We start from the raw sequence: 19518 nt of genomic DNA on the forward strand, positions 1-19518 counted from the left end.
TGATAAATGAAAACAAAACAACATTGCAATTTTTTTTTTAACGAGTGAAACCGTGAAACATGAAATCAAAAACAATGACATTAATGTATATTATAAAGTTCCCATCACTATACTAGAAATTACATTTTTCATTGTATCTGGAAAATATTCTCCGCAATAACTGCCTACGGGATAGCGACTTCGAACCTTTCTTTTCAGAGCTGCCCATTGATGCTGTATGGGATTTAAATAGGGACCGTATTCGGGCCATTCCATCAATGGAATGGAATGGAAGAAAATGCTGGCGAAAAATGTCAATTACTATATGTTTTTCGCAAGGGGGTTCATAATTTTGCTTCTAATATTTTCTGAACTAAAATTTATAATAGAATATAATAACCGACAATTTCCTCTACTTACAATATGCGGATTATACATTAATCTGCCTTTTTTTTATTTCATCCCAAATTATACAGGGTGTGTCATAAGTAATGTTACATGGCAAAATAGGAGATCGTTTTAAGTCAAAGTTGCAATTTCATTTTTGATTTTTTTAAATAATTGGAGTGATTGATACTTCTTTGATCGCCGTTTTCGGGAAATTTTATTTATTTATTTATTTACAACAGCAAGCGGTTAAGCCGATGAGGCTGATGAATAAAACTTACAATATCTAATGTATATAATTTTGTTTTGGACGATCTACTTATTTTTTTTTTTTAATTTCTGTGACGCCCATTTATAATATCATGCCACATTGCATTGGACATTATATTTGGTTTTACTAAATGAGTGTGATATTTTCCTTTTTTCCCATATCTTTGTGCCTTTTTTTAGGACGAAAAAGTAAGGTCGCAAATTAAAATCCTAGATTTTATGAGTCTATATTATACATATGAGTCTACGTAATACATAAATAGTTATATATTTTCATTTATAATTACAAATATAATGTTTTCTCCCATTTCTAGCTTTGGCTTTGCGGTAAAAATGCGCCTACGGTTTTCGCTTCCGTTTGGTTTCAATTGCTATGCGAGGGGCCCATATGAAGGGCCTCTTCAACCAGCTCTGGCGACACGTAACCCGTGCTTCGACGGTTCGACAGTCTGTTTTTGGATCTTCTTTTCCTTTGCGTTTCGCTTTGGTCTCTGAAATCAAAATACTGTTACGCTCTCGGGTTAAACCATGCGGAACTAAAACGACGCCTAGCGGACGGAGTGCAAAAAAAAACTCAAAATACTGCAAAAATTGGCGTTTTTTTTTTTTGCTTAACTATGTCGTGTCAGGTTATGTGGAAATTAAAATGTTATCTTGATAACATTTTAATTGATATTAACTTTTTTGTTTTTGGAGATATTAATGTAAACAAAAAACAAAAGGTAGGGTTAGTAGCCAGTGACGTATAAAATAAAACACTATCAATGTTCTGACATAGGTGACCACCATTTTCTTGAACACATTTGCTGCCATATAATCAGCGCTGATATATTTAGGGGTAAATCTTCTATATATTGTTTTATTTGGTGCTCTAAGAGTTGTAAATAATGATCTCCAGTTAACTTATACCGACGACGAGCTGCGGTTGCACTTTTATTATACAGAAAGTATACTTGAAGCAAATCACTCCTTTCACGGATGTTATATTCGCGAAAAACCATTTTAACAATAATGACTGGGACAATAATTCAACTATCAACGTTGTTTACTAACATGTCAAACATAAACATATTTTTATTTGTCAGCCGGGGCACTCTTTGTCAAAAACGAGTGAGCTAAAATATAATAATAAATAAATATAAAATAAAAACATATCTAACGTATGCCAGAAAATTGATAGTGTATTATTTTATACGACACTTGAAAAAAAACTCGGCTACTAACCTTACATTTTGTTTTTTTTTTGTTTACCTTGATTTCTCTAAAAACAAAAGTTAGAGCCGATTAAAATTAAAATTAAAATTGAACGCACGGTACCTTATCGCAATTGAAATGGTATGAATATTTTTTAAAACTCTAATCATTACATAACATACGAAATTTTTGAGTAGTTTTTAAGAAAAATCAGCCTTTTCGTTTTTTTTTTTGCCTAAAACAAGTCTTTTGACACCAAATTGCACGGGCCTGTAGGGAGTTTTTTCTGCATTTCCCGTATATGTAAATTGATTATTGTATTCCATGATAATCCAAATCAATAACACGACAAAATCGATAATCAGATAACAATGTACAAACTGTCAGAATTTTCAATCATGCCCACTTGATGATGAATAGAGGCAAAGCCACCTAAGTAATATTTTGTTTTTATAAAAATGTATTCACTTATAGTTTTTTTTCTTCCTGTGAGCTTTTTTTTTAGCCGATTTTGAAAATTTTTGTGTCAAAATGTTGCAAAAAAAACACCGGATTTAAAAAAAATTATCCCAACCAGGGTACTATTTGAAAAACTAGGTTATCCTAAAAAATTAATAGTTCATAACATTAAATACTCTTTGCCATTAGACAAGTAAATTTATTTATATTTTTTCCCATGATCAGGTAACCCGGTAAATAGTATTTATGACGGTCGTAGCCTCCTAGACACAATATTCAAAAATTAAATAAAAATTAAAAAAAAAAGAGAAAACCCATTCTATCCTACGTAGAATGGATCTCTTGAATACAAACATGCAAAAAATATAGGTTGTGCCATTTAAAATTTCTGCTACACATCCAGGTAACCAATAAGTCAAAAAAAATCCCGTCAATTATTCGGCAATTAACTAATTTCTTAATAATTTGATTACAGAATTCGACTATGTGAGTGACGTAATGGATACCGTCGAAAGTGATGAAGATGACGAGGATGATGTTAGCATTGGAGAAAACGATGAATAAGCCATTGAATAAGCCAGTGAATAAGCCATTGAAAAAAATAAAAATTATCAATTTTATTTACTGCTCCCAAAAAAAAGAAATGTTGATTTATTAAATTATAAATAATAATGAAACTTAATTAAACTCATTTGTATAAAACAGCATGATAGATAATGGCTGTAGGAATATTTTAAGAACAAAAAAAAATTAAACGCTCAACTAAATTTATAGGTTAGATCGTGAGGTCAACAACTTTAAATTGTAGGACTGAAAAATCCTACCAGTTTAATTGTAGGACAATGAGATCATTTGTTTATCGAAATTATTAGCAAGCTACAGTAAAAAATTTAGCATGTTGCTCATCTACTTTTATAAATAAATAATAGATACAACTTTGAAGGGGCGGCCACCCTATACGAAACTTATTTGTTTGTAGGCCAAATTTCATTTCAAATTATGTACTAAACAACTAAACTGTTGCTGATCATTTTGGTATGGTAACTAAATTGACATGATTTCATGCCTACATGTATACAACAATTTTTGTAGAGGATCGTTGGATTTTAATAATTCATTTCTTTCTGCTCGTCCGCACTTACGCGTTGTGGTTACCGTGTCGCATCTTCACCGGAGGATGATCCGCGGGGTCGAAATCCTCCGGGACTTGGTACTGCCTCGTCTTGGCGCTCATCCTCTCGTAAACGTTGTCGGCCAGTCTGAAACGAGAGAAAGAAAAAACGGTTTTCCCCTCCAATACGTCGAGAATGACGTAAAGGTCACCAAACGTCATAGTTTTTTCCATGTTTTTCGCGCGATGAAAATTCTCATTTTTCCGGTGATCGCGTGTCTCGCGTTCGCCACACCGTGCGGGTCATACGTGTACCCACTTTTCGCGGCGAAAAACCGCGAAGACGCGGTCGCAGTGTCTCAGATAATATTGAACGACCTAGTCGTGCCCTTAAGAGACGGCCTGTGCGGGGTCTGCGTCCATTTCCTACGGGTGTACGAGTGCCTCGTTGACGGGCAATATTACAGGTAGGTAATGGTAAGTCGCATTCAAATAAGTCACAGTAAATTTTTCAAACAATTCTGGGATAAGGTCCCTGGGGGTATTAAGGCCACGATAAACAAAAACGTTGCAAAAAATATTTAAATTAAAGCATCAAGCTGATATTTTTATTTAAAACAGTTCCCTTGTAAGAACACGTAGAAAAATAAAATGTAACAACTGCTACTAGGTAAATTCACCGATAGCAAGTGGTCTTTTCTAACTTGCCTGGAGACTTTGGACTTTAAATTTCATGTTCAACGACAGCTAAGGATGACAAGAGGTAAATCATCGTTGGCATCGGAATCTTCTGAACTTTCCAAATCATCAATGCCTTGGTTTTCAACATACTTGAATACACTTCGTCGTAAATGAAATTTACTGTTAGTAAGTGTATAAATGTGTAAACTAAAACTTACCTTTCTTAGAATTCTTGATCTGAACCTTTGTGTCAAAAAAACGCGACAGTTCAACAATAATTTTTTATAATGTTGACCGGATAATGCACATGGCAAGACACTGGATACTATCAATCGAAAACTACCGAATACAATCGTGTATAACGGTTTATATAACATACCAATACATTATACTTATAAATACTTTTTTAATTATAAATAAATACAAATAAATAAATACTACTTTATTTAAATGAATGCATGGACATTAGTTAAACAAGTTACCACGTGGTGTCAGAAGATCAATGACCAATGTGTCCGATATAGGAGTTAAATCAGCCGCAAACTTAGCCCAAACAGTTGCAACTTTCAGTAGCATATAACTACGTCCACAAACGACCATTTCAATTCGTTTGACAAAGGAGTAGGTGACGATATTAAGATGAAATTTGGATCGGATAACTGAGCAACAATAGGAATCAAGAAAGAGAAACTTGAACCATCAGGTGAAGAAGACGAATCTTTCGAAGGCCTGGCAGACTTAGTACAAATATCTTGGTATACCACAAAACATGGAAGTAGACCATTCCCGACTTAAGCAGCAGTTCACTGAAAAATGCAAAAAAAGGATGATAAAGAGTTGAACACCAACCTAACCGGCAAAAAGGTCATCGCCGGACCTAATAGTTGGGCGATACCTATTTTCACATATTCCTTTGGAATAGTTAAATGGTCCAATACTGACTCGGAAGCCTTAAATAGAACAACTCGCCAGATGTTAACAAAATTAAGATGTTTACACCCCAACTCATCAACGTCACGGCTTTATATCCGTAGAAAGGAAGGTGACAGGGAGCTTCTAAATATAAGAAAAATCTACAGAAACCAGGACTCTAAAATCATCCAGTCTTTAAAAAATGCTGATAAAAAATTTACACCACTCAACTTAGGTATGCCAGTAGTAACCGATACAACATCAATACTACATCAGGAAGTACAAACTTGGAAGGAAAACGCACTTCATGGTAAATACCCTATGACACTCGAAGACACGTTCATCGACAAAACATCATTACAGTGGCTTCATAAGGCCTATCTTTATCCTGAAACTGAGTGCGTTATGCTCGCAATACATTAGTACTAGAAATTATGAAAAACATAAATTGTAACAATACTGGAGAATCAATAGAAATGGGTGTAGCGTACTAGCAGATAATGTTTCTTTAGGAAGGCACAATCAACTAGCAAAAATCATACATCAGCAACTGGGCTTTTGCATTTTACAAATATGAACCAAAATCAATTCTCGAAAATAGATCCTCTATCTGCTATACTATAAACAGAAAAAAAAACAGAGACATCATTGATATTGCTATACCGCTGACCCACAGTTTGAGATCTACGGAAGCTGAGAAAGTTCTAAAAAAATGAAGACCTGGCTTTCCAGCTAAAACAAGTCTGGTGTCTTAATGAAGTAACCATGTGTTCATTGGTTATGTCATCGAAGGGAATCATTACAAAAAATTTCAAGAATAATAATAATAATAATAATAATAATAATAATAATAATAATAATACATTTATTCTGCTGTATTCAACATACAATACAATAAGATATTATAGATAGATAAATTGCAGGAAAACGAAATGAAAGCTATTAAAAATTGTTCAAAGTTCAACCCCTATAAGATGATACGTAACGACTACTTCCATTATACGAAATTTACGAATATACTATGGTATATAATACAAATCAAATTTAAAAATAGGCTAGAAAATTTCGAAACTAAATCCGAAAATCACCTGCCTTGTTGACTAAACAATTCCTGTCTTAATTTCCGTTTAAGAAGTTATTAAAAATAATGTTATGGAAAAATACTAAGGTGTGTAGTCTACGCCTGTTTTTCATCCCTTAGTTCGTGCAAGACTGGATGGATCATATTTCTCAATTCTATTTGTGTCGAAATGTCACGATAGTTAAAATAACAACACTACAGAATCTGCTGGTAAAATTGCTGGGGTAAATTGTAAATTATAGAGGCCCCAGTATAGAACCTTGAGGCACACCGCAACTAACCGTATCTCTAGTTGATTGACCTAGACTTGTCTCGACTGATTGCATTCGATCATTAAGATAACTTCTTATTAACATTTTGGCCTTATCGATAAAAACGACAGAGTTTGAAAGCACGACTGACCTGAATCTAACGATATTCAAAAGCGCAGTTGCACAACTACATCCAGACCGATATCCTTATTGGTTAGTTAGTATTTGTAATTTTAGATATAAAATTTAAATTTCTTACCTATTTACAGTTTAACGGTCTCATTAAAAACAGATTCTAGCTATCGTTCCTTTTCATTTTTTCATTGTGATGTTATTGTGGTTGCGTAGCTGCTTATAGCGACCCAACTGACTTTTATTTTTTGTAGTTTTGTACTTTTCAGTTTAATCATAACTTTCACTAACTAAAGTATATGAAGGTGATCAATCCACTCAGTTTGGAAATAATGTAGTAAAACTCAAAAACTAAGGTTCTGCACTTATCCTAAGAAGAAGGTAGCAGCGCTAGGCAGGAAAAATACACATAAAAAAAATATCTAGTACGACCTGTGCAAATAGAGAGACTTACACTTTGGAAATACTTTACAGTAGACATTACTTAAATATTTAATATACAGGGTGTTCCATTTAAACAAATATGATGTAGGCTTATATGTCAGAACATTGATAGTGTTTTGTTTTATACGTCACTTGGAAAAAACACTTGCCTACGAATTTTATTTTTTGTTTACCTTGATATCTCCAAAACCAGAAAAGTTACAGCCAATTAAAATGTTATCAAGATAAATTGAACGCACGGTAGGTATATAGTATGGCTTTATCATTTTGAAAGCGGTTTATTTTAGATAACCTTCAAAATCAGTTCTTCAGTTATGCTCGACGCTTATTTTTGGAACTACCATATTGAGTTTTCAATTGTATTCGGCTATATCTAAAGAAATTAATTTATATTATTTGAGATATATTGTTTAAATAAAATGTTTTTTTTGTTGTTTTATTATTAGTGTCAGAAATTTTTATTAATAAATTGTTTAGAAGATAATTGATAAACATCGCTATGAAATACAACTAAACTATTTTTCTGTAATTAAATTTTGCAAACATAAAATAAAAATTGTTTTTCTTATTTAACTGTTTTCGTTTTTAAGATAAAAAATAAAAACATTAGTTTTCCGCCATATTTGCAGCGTTAATAAAACAAACGAGGAGCAAGCAACATTTTTTTGTTTACCTTGATATATCTAAAAACAAAAGAGTTACAGCCAAAGTAAACTGAACGCACAATAGTTCCTAAGCGGGACACACTGCATTTCGGTGCGGTGTTGTCGAGCTGATTCCATTTCAGGGACGAACGGGGACCGATGCTGGTCGATCATATCCTCGACTTCTTCGGATGGTCCACGGAGTCGAAGGACCGACGCCCGAATTGTTCGTATTTCTCCGTCGCAGTGGTCACGTTTTCGACGGCCCTATTCGTCGCCATCGTCGTCGCTTCGAAGAAGCTCATCGAACACGTAGGTGACGATCATGAGTGGATATGTCCGCAGGTGTTTAGGGACTACCGCAATTGCGTGTGCTTCAAGCGAGATTAAAACTCTGAGAAAATTTTTGTAGTGTGTTTCGATACCACATGAGGACCTAAGAATGGGCAGCAAATAAAGTATCAACTCCTCCCACTTTTAAAATGTGGTGGGGGGAAAAGTGGTTTCATTGCTACCATAGAAAGATCAGCAGCCTACAACATTACATCATAAGTTTAAAGATGGGTACGGGCAATCTTTGACACGTTGCCGGTCAAATTTTAATATCCAAATAGGTTTTTTAACGATAGTGATCAGACATAAACTAAAACAATATTATTCTCACATTGTTTTTGTCTGCTCTTGCTCGTTAAGACTTACATTCTTTTTTTTATATGAATATAGCTCACATTTTATCGGCTTGAGGTCCCTAGTAGTAGATATTTCCGCATTTGACGTGATTTTGGTGACAGAAATCTGGATTCCTAGGCCTTTGCCGCATATAAAATAACGGAATCTTCGCTAAAATACTGTAGCCCATTTATTGATCCAACATTATTAATACCATAAATATCTGCATGGAACAAAACTAGCATCTTCAAAGCTGGAAGACCGAAATCGGAATTCCCTTGACCAGAACCAAAACAGCAGCAAATCTAAATGATCCATTTGAACTTTAATAACAACAAACTTATTCCAGTTGTGTAAAAATGGTTTCGTAAATTATTTAGCCCACCTTCTTGTATTGACTGATTACTTCAAGGCATTCGATACGATCGACCACGGTCTCATATTATCCAAACTTAGGTATTATGGGTTTGAGAATGGATCATTCTTTCTGATTCTGAACAACAAATAGTGATTGTTGAGATGGTAACTTTGTGGCCTTTGCTGACACCAATTTACTCTTTACGAAACCTATAACAATTGTTACCCAAAGGGTAAGCAACAAACAATCAATTGCTGTACTTAGACCAGAAATATAGTGCTTTTACAACCAACCCCTTGATTAACTTTGCCTACTCTCTATTACTCCAAACCCGCAGCCCCTTATAGAATACCCTGCGGAGTAGACCTTTACCCCTAACCATTCCAGGACCGTCCTACGAATTTATCCGCCCACACTAACAAGCGGCATATAAGTGTTTTCAATCTTTTTCGACGAACAATTCTTGAGACAATTCCATAAAAAAATTAGTTCAAAATAACAATTTATTACGTTCTATTTCATTACATTTCGAAATAGCCGAAAGCATAGAAGACAATATAAATAAAGACATCTTACAATTTAGTTCAGATTTTGAAGACAGTGAGCAGCTCTTTAATTTTTCTTTAAAGTTTATATATTAAACATAAAAAGCGTATTTTAATAAAAAGTAGCTACCTAGTTTATACTAATAAAGATTAGCTTTCTATTTAGCGATAAATTCTTTGGTATAAATATAAAAATACGTTATTAAAAACGAGCGTGACGTCATTGCAGAAAAGTAACACGCCGACTCGATTAGCGATTTGACAAAACGAAATAAAAATGGCCGTCAAAGTGAGGCTGCGCAATAGATTGAAAAGTGTGGTCTAACTTGCCCTTGACCTTTATGGAGCAGGTCGGTTCACTAACCTCGAAAAAGGACCACGCAAATCACCACTGCTGGCCGTCTCCATGGTACAACGCACAATTTTTTTTTCGAACTGTATGCGATATTGTGGCAAATTTAATCAGTTCGATGACGACCTATCTTATCGCGCGATAATACAAAATTAGCCAAGGCTGAATGAAGTTTTTTGTTGATTAAGTAATCCTTTGATCCTGAAAGCTTCTTTTTAAATAACTGTACCGGGTGATCATTTATAACGCCCCCCCCCACCCCCCTTTAATTTCTTTATTTAACATTTGGACAAAAAACGTCAAATACAAAATACAAAAATTGTTCAAAAAATAGTAAACTATTTGCAAGGTATTTTTTTATACGTACAAAAATAAGACATTTTGTATCATAAAGTTTTGCTAAATCTGTAACTGATAACTGTCGCTGACATTTGTAAAAAAACATCTTGATTTTTGGTGACTATCTACTTTACAGTCATCTAAGATAAAAATTATAAATTCTAGAATATTATTCTATTTAGGTACATGTAGATATAGGGTATATCTGTGGATGATTTCTGTAACACCCTGTAAATAAAAAACATATCTTGCAAATAGCTTACTATTTGTATTTGACGTTTTCTTCACACGTTAAATAAAAAAGTTACAGAGCCCTTGTAAATGATGCAGTTTGCAGCCAATCATATGTGTCCCTATTCTACAAAGCAATGACGGTTAGTGTCAACTTAAAAGATTCAACGGTTGCTAAGAAACTGCATTAAATTTTTGGATGTTTCTTTTATGTAAACTTTTCGTATGCTTTAGAAAGTGTGGAAAATCAGTAAGGAGATCAATTTGGAAAATGGAGAAGATTGAAATATAAATAAATATAAAAATGAGTTTAAGTTATTTTGTCTGAACACTGAGGATACCAGAAATGTAATAGCTGAAATACACCCAAAGACACAAAATTTATGTTCATTTGCAAAAATGGCCATTTCATTACTTTTTAGACCTTCGTTATTCCCAATTTTTATTAACCTGCAGCAAGGGGAACTATTAAAGAAGTCAGTTAGTTGTATATGGGCTCGCGTCTTGTTTTCCACAAATATTCTTCTATTTCCCTTAAACTTTATTTGTTTCTCCATTATCCAACGAGTTCGTTTCATATTACCGGTAAAAGAAAAGAAAGAAAAAAAAATTAAAGGCGGTTGATTATGCATCGTAGGTTACGTCCATGTGAGAAAATTACATTTTTCTTCTTTTTCGTCTCGTGAAACACACGTTAAAGATCAAACGACCAGACGCCCATTATGAAAGCACCAATGTAATCACAGTCTTCTTTCATAGCAGTTACTATTAAGATGAAAGGAACGAATACGATTTTACATACTCATATGGCTATCGTTTGAAATGGTCACATCACATGATACACATTAAAACTGCTAAACTGGCTAAACATTTGTTGAGCACAATCGAGATACTTGGAGGTTATTGGTTCTTCTGTGAGGCGGAAAATGATCGTCATTACAAGTTCTCTGATGTTGTTGCGTATCTAATGAAACAACTGACATTAGTTGCAAGTTTTTTGTAGAAAAAAAAAACGTCTTTAACGGTATGGGATTATAATAAATATTAATACGTTAATCGACGCTTATAAGGCTGTCTATTTATATACATAATACCAGTATTTCCTATTTTTATTTGGCTTCATTTTCGTTATAAATATCGCCAATTAAACGCTTTGCTTTGGCCGACGCAAACCTTCAGATTTTGGGTTTAATTAACCGCCACGATAATTGAGAATAATGTTCAAAATGGCAAGTGGCTGCAACGTTTCTTTAGCACCAGTTATATCTTATTAATTAAACATAAAACCCGAAGGGTATATCATTTATTACCGTTAAACGCGGAAAAATGCGAAACGGCTGCATATACTTTGCTGAAAATAATACAAATACAAAATAAAGGCTTATGGGTTTTCACTAACGTGGTGAGGTGGTTGAATCAATTTCTATCAAAAAATTATTGATTAAATGTCAAAAATAAAAAGTACAGTAGCTACCCCGTGTGCCAAATCAAACGATCCACTCTCTCCGAAGATTTAAATTATTAAAATTTTGTTGATACAGGGTGTCCCAAAAATGTCCCCACCGACATCAATTTTGTAATTTTAAATGGAACACCCTATAGATTTCGATATTTTTTGAATATTTGGTTAAAATAAAGGTGAGTTTCTTAAGAAATTCCCATTCGAATTTTGCATAGTTTAGACAGAAATTGAGGTAATGTGTTTTTTTTTCTTCATATTTTGATTGCCCCCGATTGCAACGAAAATTGAAGCACTGACTAGGGAGATGATGCACTACTCAATCAGTTTGACAGGTACGCCTCAGCTTATACAGGGTGTCCCAAATAGGTGGTGCCGTTATGGCGAATTCAATTAACAAAATCTCAAGATTTTCAAATGGAACACGCCATATTTTTATTCAGACATCAATTCTACGACAAAAAGTAAGGTAAGTTTGGGATTTATCTTATATTCAAATTTTACTTACTTTGTGAGATATTCGAGGTGTGGGATAACGCCTGAATAAATTCTTGTTGAATTTAAAGCTGCCAAGATTAGTTCACTTGTTGGCAATGTTAGGTATTTTTTAAATAGCACAGACATGATACTACTTCTTTTCAAGATATAATACAATACAGGGTGTCGGTTATACGTGGAAATTTTGAAAAAAATCAACTCTATAATTTACTATTCTTTAATCTGTTAAAGTGTGTACACTTTAACCGAATTCCTAAACTGAATTTTAAAATGATGAATGAAAGGCCTTATTAAACGTACGTAAAATTAAAATTCACTTCACATCGCCAAATCATCCAACTCTAATCGAACATTTGAGGCTACTCAAAGAATGCGATAGTAAATCTGATATACGAACTTATACTGGCACACACTGATACAAGAGACCATTTGCCTTTAAAAATACCAGTTTCGTCAGCATTCAAAATGTCGTCAGCAGGGTAATTTCTGCTAGTACCTTATAACAAAAATAAACAAATAAAGTTAATTAAACAAGGTAACATATTTGAATAAATAAATCCAGAAAACAAAAAGTGTACTAAAGAGTTCGTTAATTCGGTCCATAAAGTTTAATTAAAATGCTCATCTGGCATCGATAAGTTATCAAATGGCAACTTCAAATTCAACAAGAATACGGGTGTGATTTTAAACCTCAAAAAGTGAGTAAAATTTTAATATAAGATAATTTACAAACTTACCTTATCAACACCCCGTATCAACAAAATAATAATATTTTAAATCTTGAGGCGAGTCCAAGAAACTTGTGTACGAAACTTTTTTTCGTATCTCCTACGGGTTTCCAGGTTTCCAGATCGTATGGTGGGGTTTTATTTGGCGCACGGTTTACAATCTCTGCGCCTGCACCGTATGACGCACGATATTTTACTTGGGACGCCCGGTACAACATCGAATTTACGTACCGTCGGGTTCCTGAGGTCGTCTTCGTGTGCCACGAAGAGAAAGTGCTCGGTGGGGGCGGTCTTCTTTCTCGAAACGCGCGAGAAATCGCCGAAGGAAAGTGTAAACGTAACCGATACTGGCCGTACCTGGACACTGTCGTGCGAAACTTTCGTTTTCCTCGACGCCTTTTCATGATTCAACGGCAACGCGCGAGCATTAAGACGGGCAATGCCGCCGGTGTAGGCCGAGATTGCCTTCTACGATGGCCATTGTCGCCAATCGCCGAGCTGTTTCCTAATCCATCCGATGTTTCATTCGGCACGTCCAATGTTAACGATTCAATGGTTGAACCAGGGCCGCATTTTGCTTTAAAGCTGTCGTTTTTAACCCATAAAAAAAAATATATATTTTTTTAGTCTGAAATTATTTATTTTGTGTCAAAAAAACTCGAAACGTACAAAAAAATACTGGTGCGTAAACGAACCACTGGGAAAAAACATTAAATAATGTTTTGGGGCACATAACATATAACATATAATTTATACATATATGTTCAAATTCGACCAAAAACAACTAAAAGTAAATTTTTCACAAATAGAACCTGATTTGATAGAAAAAAAAACTCATTATATTTTATGGCGCGTGAGCGCGCCACTGGTAACATCCGGTTTCATTTTTGGTGATATTTTACAAAGCATCTTCTTCGGACTTTATTAGCATGAACAATCATGAGGAGGTGACCTTGATTATCATAACGCACTTCATTCTATGGCAGGTGCATGATTTCTTTGAGTAATTGTTACATCAGTTTTTAAAAGTCGCAAATCAAACTTCGTTATCAAAAAACATAAAATATATTTCAAGCGGAGTTTTTCCAGAAAGCCTATTTTTTAGTTCCTCACATGATCTAAATTCATCGGATATAGGTGTGTGAGTGTACTCAATCTGACTTTTCCTCCATTTGAAAGTAGAAGCAAGCCTGTGGTTTGCAGAAAGCGTACGTCTTGTTTTGAATTCCAGGGTTTCACTATCTGATGAGTCTCATTCAGGTGTATAAACTCTTGTAGATTTATGTCATCGTTCATATCCTCTTCGTCAGTCAAGGTATCCACGTCGGGCAATCTTTACTATTATTAAGTTTTGCTTACATTTGTAAAAACTTCATAAACAAAAAAAATATTTGCGGCAAATAATGGCGATCCTCAAAAACTAACGGTCTTTAAAGAACCAGAAATAACAAATATTTCTAGTATTTAAAACGTGGTTATATAGTCCTAGATTATTAAGCGATTTTTCACCAAAACATTTGCTCCGCGGATCAGAGGCTTTACTGGGCAAATCATCGCAATTTAGGTTAAAGGTCCTATTAATAATAATAAGTTGGTATTGCTTTTATTCTTTGTTACGGATTCTAATTTTAAGAAAAACTGCATATACAGTGCAAACTAGCAAATTTGCTGTGCATAATTTCTTCTTTTAATTTGATTAATTACTTAACTAAAGTGTTAAAATGACAGCAATAACCGACAATGCAACGCTGAACGAATGTTTTTCTATGGACTGCTTATAAATTTATTTGCCAAATGAACAATGTAATTTCAGCGCTATCACAACAACCTTCCTGTACAACGCTATAAACAAGTGTAAATTTCATTTTCCATTTTTTATATTATTAAGCGATAATATGCCTTTTAGGTTAGAATTTTGACTGATAACCGATATGGCCAATTTTAAAAATCACCATGGATGCTAAAATCGGTTTTTCGGGTGGTACAGCCCTGGGTCGCGAGCGGTCTAGATATGCCCATAACCGTAATAATTTATATGCGTTTTACGCTTGCGTTGGTTATTTTTCTCAACCTCTAAACGATAACAATGCGACGCGAGCATTTTGCCGACGAAGGCTGTCGTTCGAGATGCGAACCGTTTTTTTCCAAACCAATCTCGGTACTACGCAAACAAATCGAATTCGCACCCGCAAGCGAAAACACAATCCCAATAATAACGGTAATCGCAGCGTGTCAACCTACTTTTGTTTTCACGCAGTCACATGGAGACCTCGACCAATGAGCGGCGTACCTGTGGCTTTCGCCCCTCGCCGTCTTCGTCTGATGCGCGCGCGTAGACGAGGACGATCGACGCTACGTCACCGGACGGATAACGTGGCACGCTAGCGGTGTCGCCCCGATCCTCTTTTTCGTGCAAACCGGGTTTGTCGTGCGACGTGTAATAGCGTATCGTCAACATGCATCGCGTGATCGTTTTCTTCGTGCTGGCGGTGGTCGCGAATTTGGGCGGATGCGGCGAAGAGGAGAAACTGAAAATCGACACCCTGTTCAAGCCGGAGGTGTGCGAAATCAAATCGAAAAACGGTGACATGCTCACGATGCACTATACCGGCACTTTGGCGGACGGTACCAAGTTCGACTCGAGGTAAGTCCGCGGCGCAACTTTTTTTTGCTTTAATTTGGGGTCATTGCCTCGTCGGTGCAATTAACGGTAAACGAAGAACCAATTTTGCGGTATCCGAGTCGGACGATTCGGGAATTTTCCAAATTTCTAGTGGATTCGGTACTATTATCGGTACTATTATCGCGGCGGAGCAAGTGTTTTTTGAAACGTTCTTTATTTTCATTGGCCGAGGTAACTTGGCGTCATCTTCAATATGTTTTTTATCTTAAATGGCAAGTTGTTACTGATAAATGTTGCAACCATATTTACAACTATTTGCTTCGAATTCGAATGGTTCCCGCTGTATATACCGTCCCTAAATGCAGTCATTAATTTAATTTTTAAAGGCTTCTGCAACGGCGAGAGCTTTTAATTGGCTAAATCGGCAAAATGATGACAAAGTGGGGGGATGTGGAAATAAAAAATCGCCAAGCTTAATAGACGCTTTCATTTCATAAAACTTTCGTCAGTCGGATAACAACCATTTAGTCGGCGAAGGTGCTTACTCAGTGTCACTAGTTAGGCTGATAACAGCACAAGAAACTCTGCGTTGCCGTACTCGCATTCCAACCAACGCAAAGGGAGGCATTTTAACCCATATTATCCTAAGCATAAAAAAATACTTTTTTTGCTCTGAAATTATTTATTTTGTTGCACTTAAGAATACATTACATGTTTCAAAAAAATTAGATAAAAATTCGAAACATACAAAAAAATACTGGTGCATAAACGAACCCCTGGAAAAAAACATTAAATAAATTAACATTAACATATATACAAAAGAAAGTTCAAATTCGACAGAAAACAACTAAAAGTAGATTGTTTTCCAAATAGAACTTGATTTGATACAAAAAAAAAGCATAATATTTTATGGTGCGTGAGCGCACCACTGGTAACACCCGGTTTTATTTGTGGTGATATTTTATAAAGCATGAAGTATGTAAATGCACATTACACTTATTACAAACCTAAATTGTGTGACTGTGACAGATTCTACATCTCCTTCGGGCTTTATTAGTATGAACAATCATGATTATCATAACGCACTTCAAATATGGCAGGTGCAAGATTTCTTTGAGTAATTGTTTTATCAGTTTTTAAAAGTCGCAAAGCAATGTAAGATTTAAAATCTATTTTTTTCTATAAAATTTCCATGCATTCACTACTAAACTATCCAGTGAGTTACAAAATAAAGGCCACCACCATTTTTTCCAAATACCTGGCACCTGTAATTAGCAGTTCCGTTGTCATGTAAATCTACCCCACCCATATATCTATTGTATTGGACAGTTACATAAGGTTGGGGTATATTTACATCTTTCCGTTCTTTTCTATTATAGCGTTTTACATTTTGGACAGGATCTACACTGGAAACATTACTTGCCACAGTTGCAACTGAATTGTCGTGCCAACGGACAATATAAATTTCTGATTCCTATTCATATGCGGAAACATAGGATCGGTGGTCTTTTTCTGTTTGTTCTATTTTCCGAGAAAGTACCGGTGGCAAAATAACCATTAGTTTTTAAATGTACAAATAGTTTCAATGATGAAAAAAAAATTTTGATGATTTACTGGCTTATCTACAATGGAAAGTAGACTCATAACAACGTCACCGCCAAGACCAAGGAGGTTTATTTTGAGCACCACCATATGGAAGTGAATAAAATGGGTACCAATCAGATGAACCAAGGCACCAATGCTTGAAGCCGAAACGAACTGGCTTACCCCTTATAAACATTTTCCAGGAATGGCGGCCAAAGTGAGGTACCATTTCTATTTATAAGTTGAACGAAAATATGCCATCAAGAAGGGTCTAATTTATCATTTTTATCTAACAGACTATAGTCAGGTAAGTGCAAGTTTTGCTTTATCAATTGGACTCTATTGCGGCTCATACGTTTTTTTATAAGATCAATTCTTTTGTCTTCATCGGTAGACCAATAATGCTAAATATGTGGCAATGAATGATAACCCGAGAACAATAAAATGCCTACAAAAGTTGATTTTTTGACAACGAGAATTGATGGCGGTTATTGTTTTGAGCATATTTTACTGACAATTTTAAAATCAAATCAATCACTTCGTCATTAAAAAACATAAAAAATATTTCAAGCGGAGTTTTTTCAGAAAACCTATTTTTTAATTCCTTACATGATCTAAATTCATCTGATATAGGTGTGTGAGTGTACTTAATCTGACCTAGTTAGAAGTTAGTATATTTTTAATTTTAATGTTGCTAGGTTGATTTCTTAATGTTGTGCTATAGGCATTATCAAAAATTTTATATTCTGTATTTGCATTGGTGCTTTATAAGTATATTGCATTTCTTTATTTATTTCTGCTTGATTTTCGGATAATATAGTCATAGTATAGACCTCCTAATAAAAACGCTCTTCTTGAAATTTTTTCATTCTGGACCATGAATAAAAATAATAATAATAAAAAAAGATTATCTCTTTTAATCGTAAACGCGTGTTCCAGAACTTGTCAATTGCCTATGATTCACGCTTTGTGTCGACCAATTCAGTAAGTGAAAATGTTACACAACACTTGTTCACAATGCTTACCTTTAATATTGATATCCGCACAACACAAATCATAAACTGTAATATCACAGAAGTGAGTACAAGTGGATAAGAGAAGTTTAAAACACATTCAAATGCTTTGTAACAATGTCAATGTCATATTAACAGCATATTATGCGATTTTTAATTTTCTTTAAGCAGTGCCTTTCCTATGGAGGGTTTCCAAATAGTGTGTCAAGTTAATATACATCATTTATTATTTGTTCTAGAAAAAAATGGTAAATATAAAAGTTTTAACCAATTTAAAGTTACTATCAAAAATACAGGGTGATTGACAAATATTCGGTAACCAAACTAATATGTTTTTGGAACACCCTTTATATTAATCCATTAGTAGATACTCTCTTTTATACTCAGTCACCCAGTGATGGGTTGTTTTGTGGCCTATGCTGAGTGTTTTCGGATTGATGGTAATTTTTTCGTCAACATTTTCTATTTAGTACCCTAGATTTTTATATTTATATACAGGGTTTTTCACTTAAAACTCCGCACGCCAATAACTCCAAAACGAAAAGGAATATTTAATTTATGTAAAAAGTAGTCAAAGTGTGGGGTCAAGTAGATATTTCCTAAAGTTTAAAAAATTCGATGCCTGCAAAGAGCTGGGCGTCGCGACGCGTCGAAAAATTATTCGATTGCAGAGACTTTGGAAATACGCGCATACAAAAGTACATATTATTTAAGAACTTTTTTGTTATTTACTCAAACTTATTTACTTTACCCGTTTCTAAGTTATACCGATTTAAAGTAAACATTTCTTGATTAATAAAAAATGTGATTAACGCTTATTTTTACAAGTATGCCATGAATGTTAGTTACTATGGCAACCATTGTTATCGCAGTTGTTTTAAGTGCAATTACAAACAATAGATTTCAACTATTTTAGTATGATATTATTTATTATTTTTTATCGATTTAGTTCTGATAACATGATAAATAAATGAAAAAACAGTAAAATACCTACAAGTTAATAACCAAAATTATTATTGCAATTAACTACATAATAAGACATTTCAAAAATTTTGTTCAAAATTATGTCCATCTGCTCGAACACAACTATCAAAAACTTTTAACAGATGAGCTTGGGTCACTTGTAGGAGAGTCCTTGTGATAGCGGCACACGCTGCACTAATTTTGTTAATGAGATCAGTCATATTTTCGATAAGTTCTTCATAGATAACGTTTTTTAGGTAGCCCCAAAGAAAATAATCTGGTGGTGTAATGTTCGGGGACCTCGCCGACCACCTTACCGGTCCATTAGTACCAAACCATCTATTGGGATATTCTCGGTTCAAATACCTCGTTCCTATTTGGGCATTATGTGCGGGCGCTCCATCCTGCTGTAGCCACATATTCATTCTAGTGTCAAGAGGCATTTCTTCTAATAGTTCCGGAAGTGTAGTTTGAAGAAATATTAAATAGCGATCTGCATTTAAAGTTCCTTCGTAAGAGTAAGGTCCAATAAGGAATCCATTTAATATGCCGCACCAAACCTTGATACTAAAAATACGTTGGTTACCTCTTTCTGTAATCCAACGAGGATG

The 19518-nt window shown here is 34.5% G+C and overlaps 3 protein-coding genes across 5 annotated transcripts in view; 2 read left to right on the forward strand and 1 right to left on the reverse strand.

Annotated features, from left to right (window-relative positions):
• Positions 1-864: 864 nt before the first annotated feature.
• On the reverse strand, positions 865-13162 carry LOC132697859 (uncharacterized). 2 transcript variants are annotated; one of them, XM_060663568.1, is made up of 3 exons: positions 12956-13162; positions 3432-3548; positions 865-1127 (listed from the first exon to the last, which is right to left on the reverse strand). In XM_060663568.1, exons 1-3 carry the CDS (start codon positions 13126-13128, stop codon positions 1001-1003), a joined length of 417 nt encoding a protein of 138 aa, XP_060519551.1. In that variant the 5' UTR covers positions 13129-13162; the 3' UTR covers positions 865-1000. The 2 variants fall into 2 exon arrangements, with proteins under 2 accessions (XP_060519551.1, XP_060519552.1); XM_060663569.1 differs by lacking the exon at positions 12956-13162 and adding an exon at positions 9482-9684.
• LOC132697858 (uncharacterized) lies at positions 3641-9015 on the forward strand. Its single transcript, XM_060663567.1, has 2 exons — positions 3641-3867; positions 7689-9015. The coding sequence occupies exons 1-2, from the start codon at positions 3647-3649 to the stop codon at positions 7933-7935; spliced, it is 468 nt and encodes a 155-aa protein (XP_060519550.1). The 5' UTR covers positions 3641-3646; the 3' UTR covers positions 7936-9015.
• Positions 13163-15093: 1931 nt separating the features above from the next.
• The window catches only part of LOC132697860 (FK506-binding protein 2), a 38196-nt gene continuing 33771 nt past the window's right edge, over positions 15094-19518 (forward strand). The window contains exon 1 of one of the 2 annotated variants that reach the window (XM_060663570.1): positions 15094-15368. In XM_060663570.1, coding sequence (XP_060519553.1) covers positions 15181-15368 — 188 coding nt within the window. In that variant the 5' untranslated portion in view covers positions 15094-15180. The remainder of the gene's footprint in view (positions 15369-19518) is intronic. The other variant, XM_060663572.1, reaches the window with a different exon arrangement.

This window comes from Cylas formicarius, unplaced genomic scaffold (assembly GCF_029955315.1).
Source record: "Cylas formicarius isolate icCylForm1 unplaced genomic scaffold, icCylForm1.1 PGA_scaffold_2__14_contigs__length_35257938, whole genome shotgun sequence".
NCBI lineage: Eukaryota > Metazoa > Arthropoda > Insecta > Coleoptera > Brentidae > Cylas > Cylas formicarius.

Bases quoted from the DNA above. Each gene is read 5' to 3' on its own strand.
- LOC132697858 (XM_060663567.1), top strand. From the start codon at position 3,647: ATGAAAATTCTCATTTTTCCGGTGATCGCGTGTCTCGCGTTCGCCACA. The intron at 3,868-7,688 runs GTAGGTAATGGT...ATTCCATTTCAG, and splicing joins GTTGACGGGCAATATTACAG to GGACGAACGGGGACCGATGC.
- LOC132697859 (XM_060663568.1), bottom strand. From the start codon at position 13,128: ATGAAAAGGCGTCGAGGAAAACGAAAGTTTCGCACGACAGTGTCCAGG. The intron at 3,549-12,955 runs GTACGTAAATTC...CTCTCGTTTCAG, and splicing joins ACGACCTCAGGAACCCGACG to ACTGGCCGACAACGTTTACG. The intron at 1,128-3,431 runs GTAAGTGCGGAC...TTTTGATTTCAG, and splicing joins CGACACGGTAACCACAACGC to AGACCAAAGCGAAACGCAAA.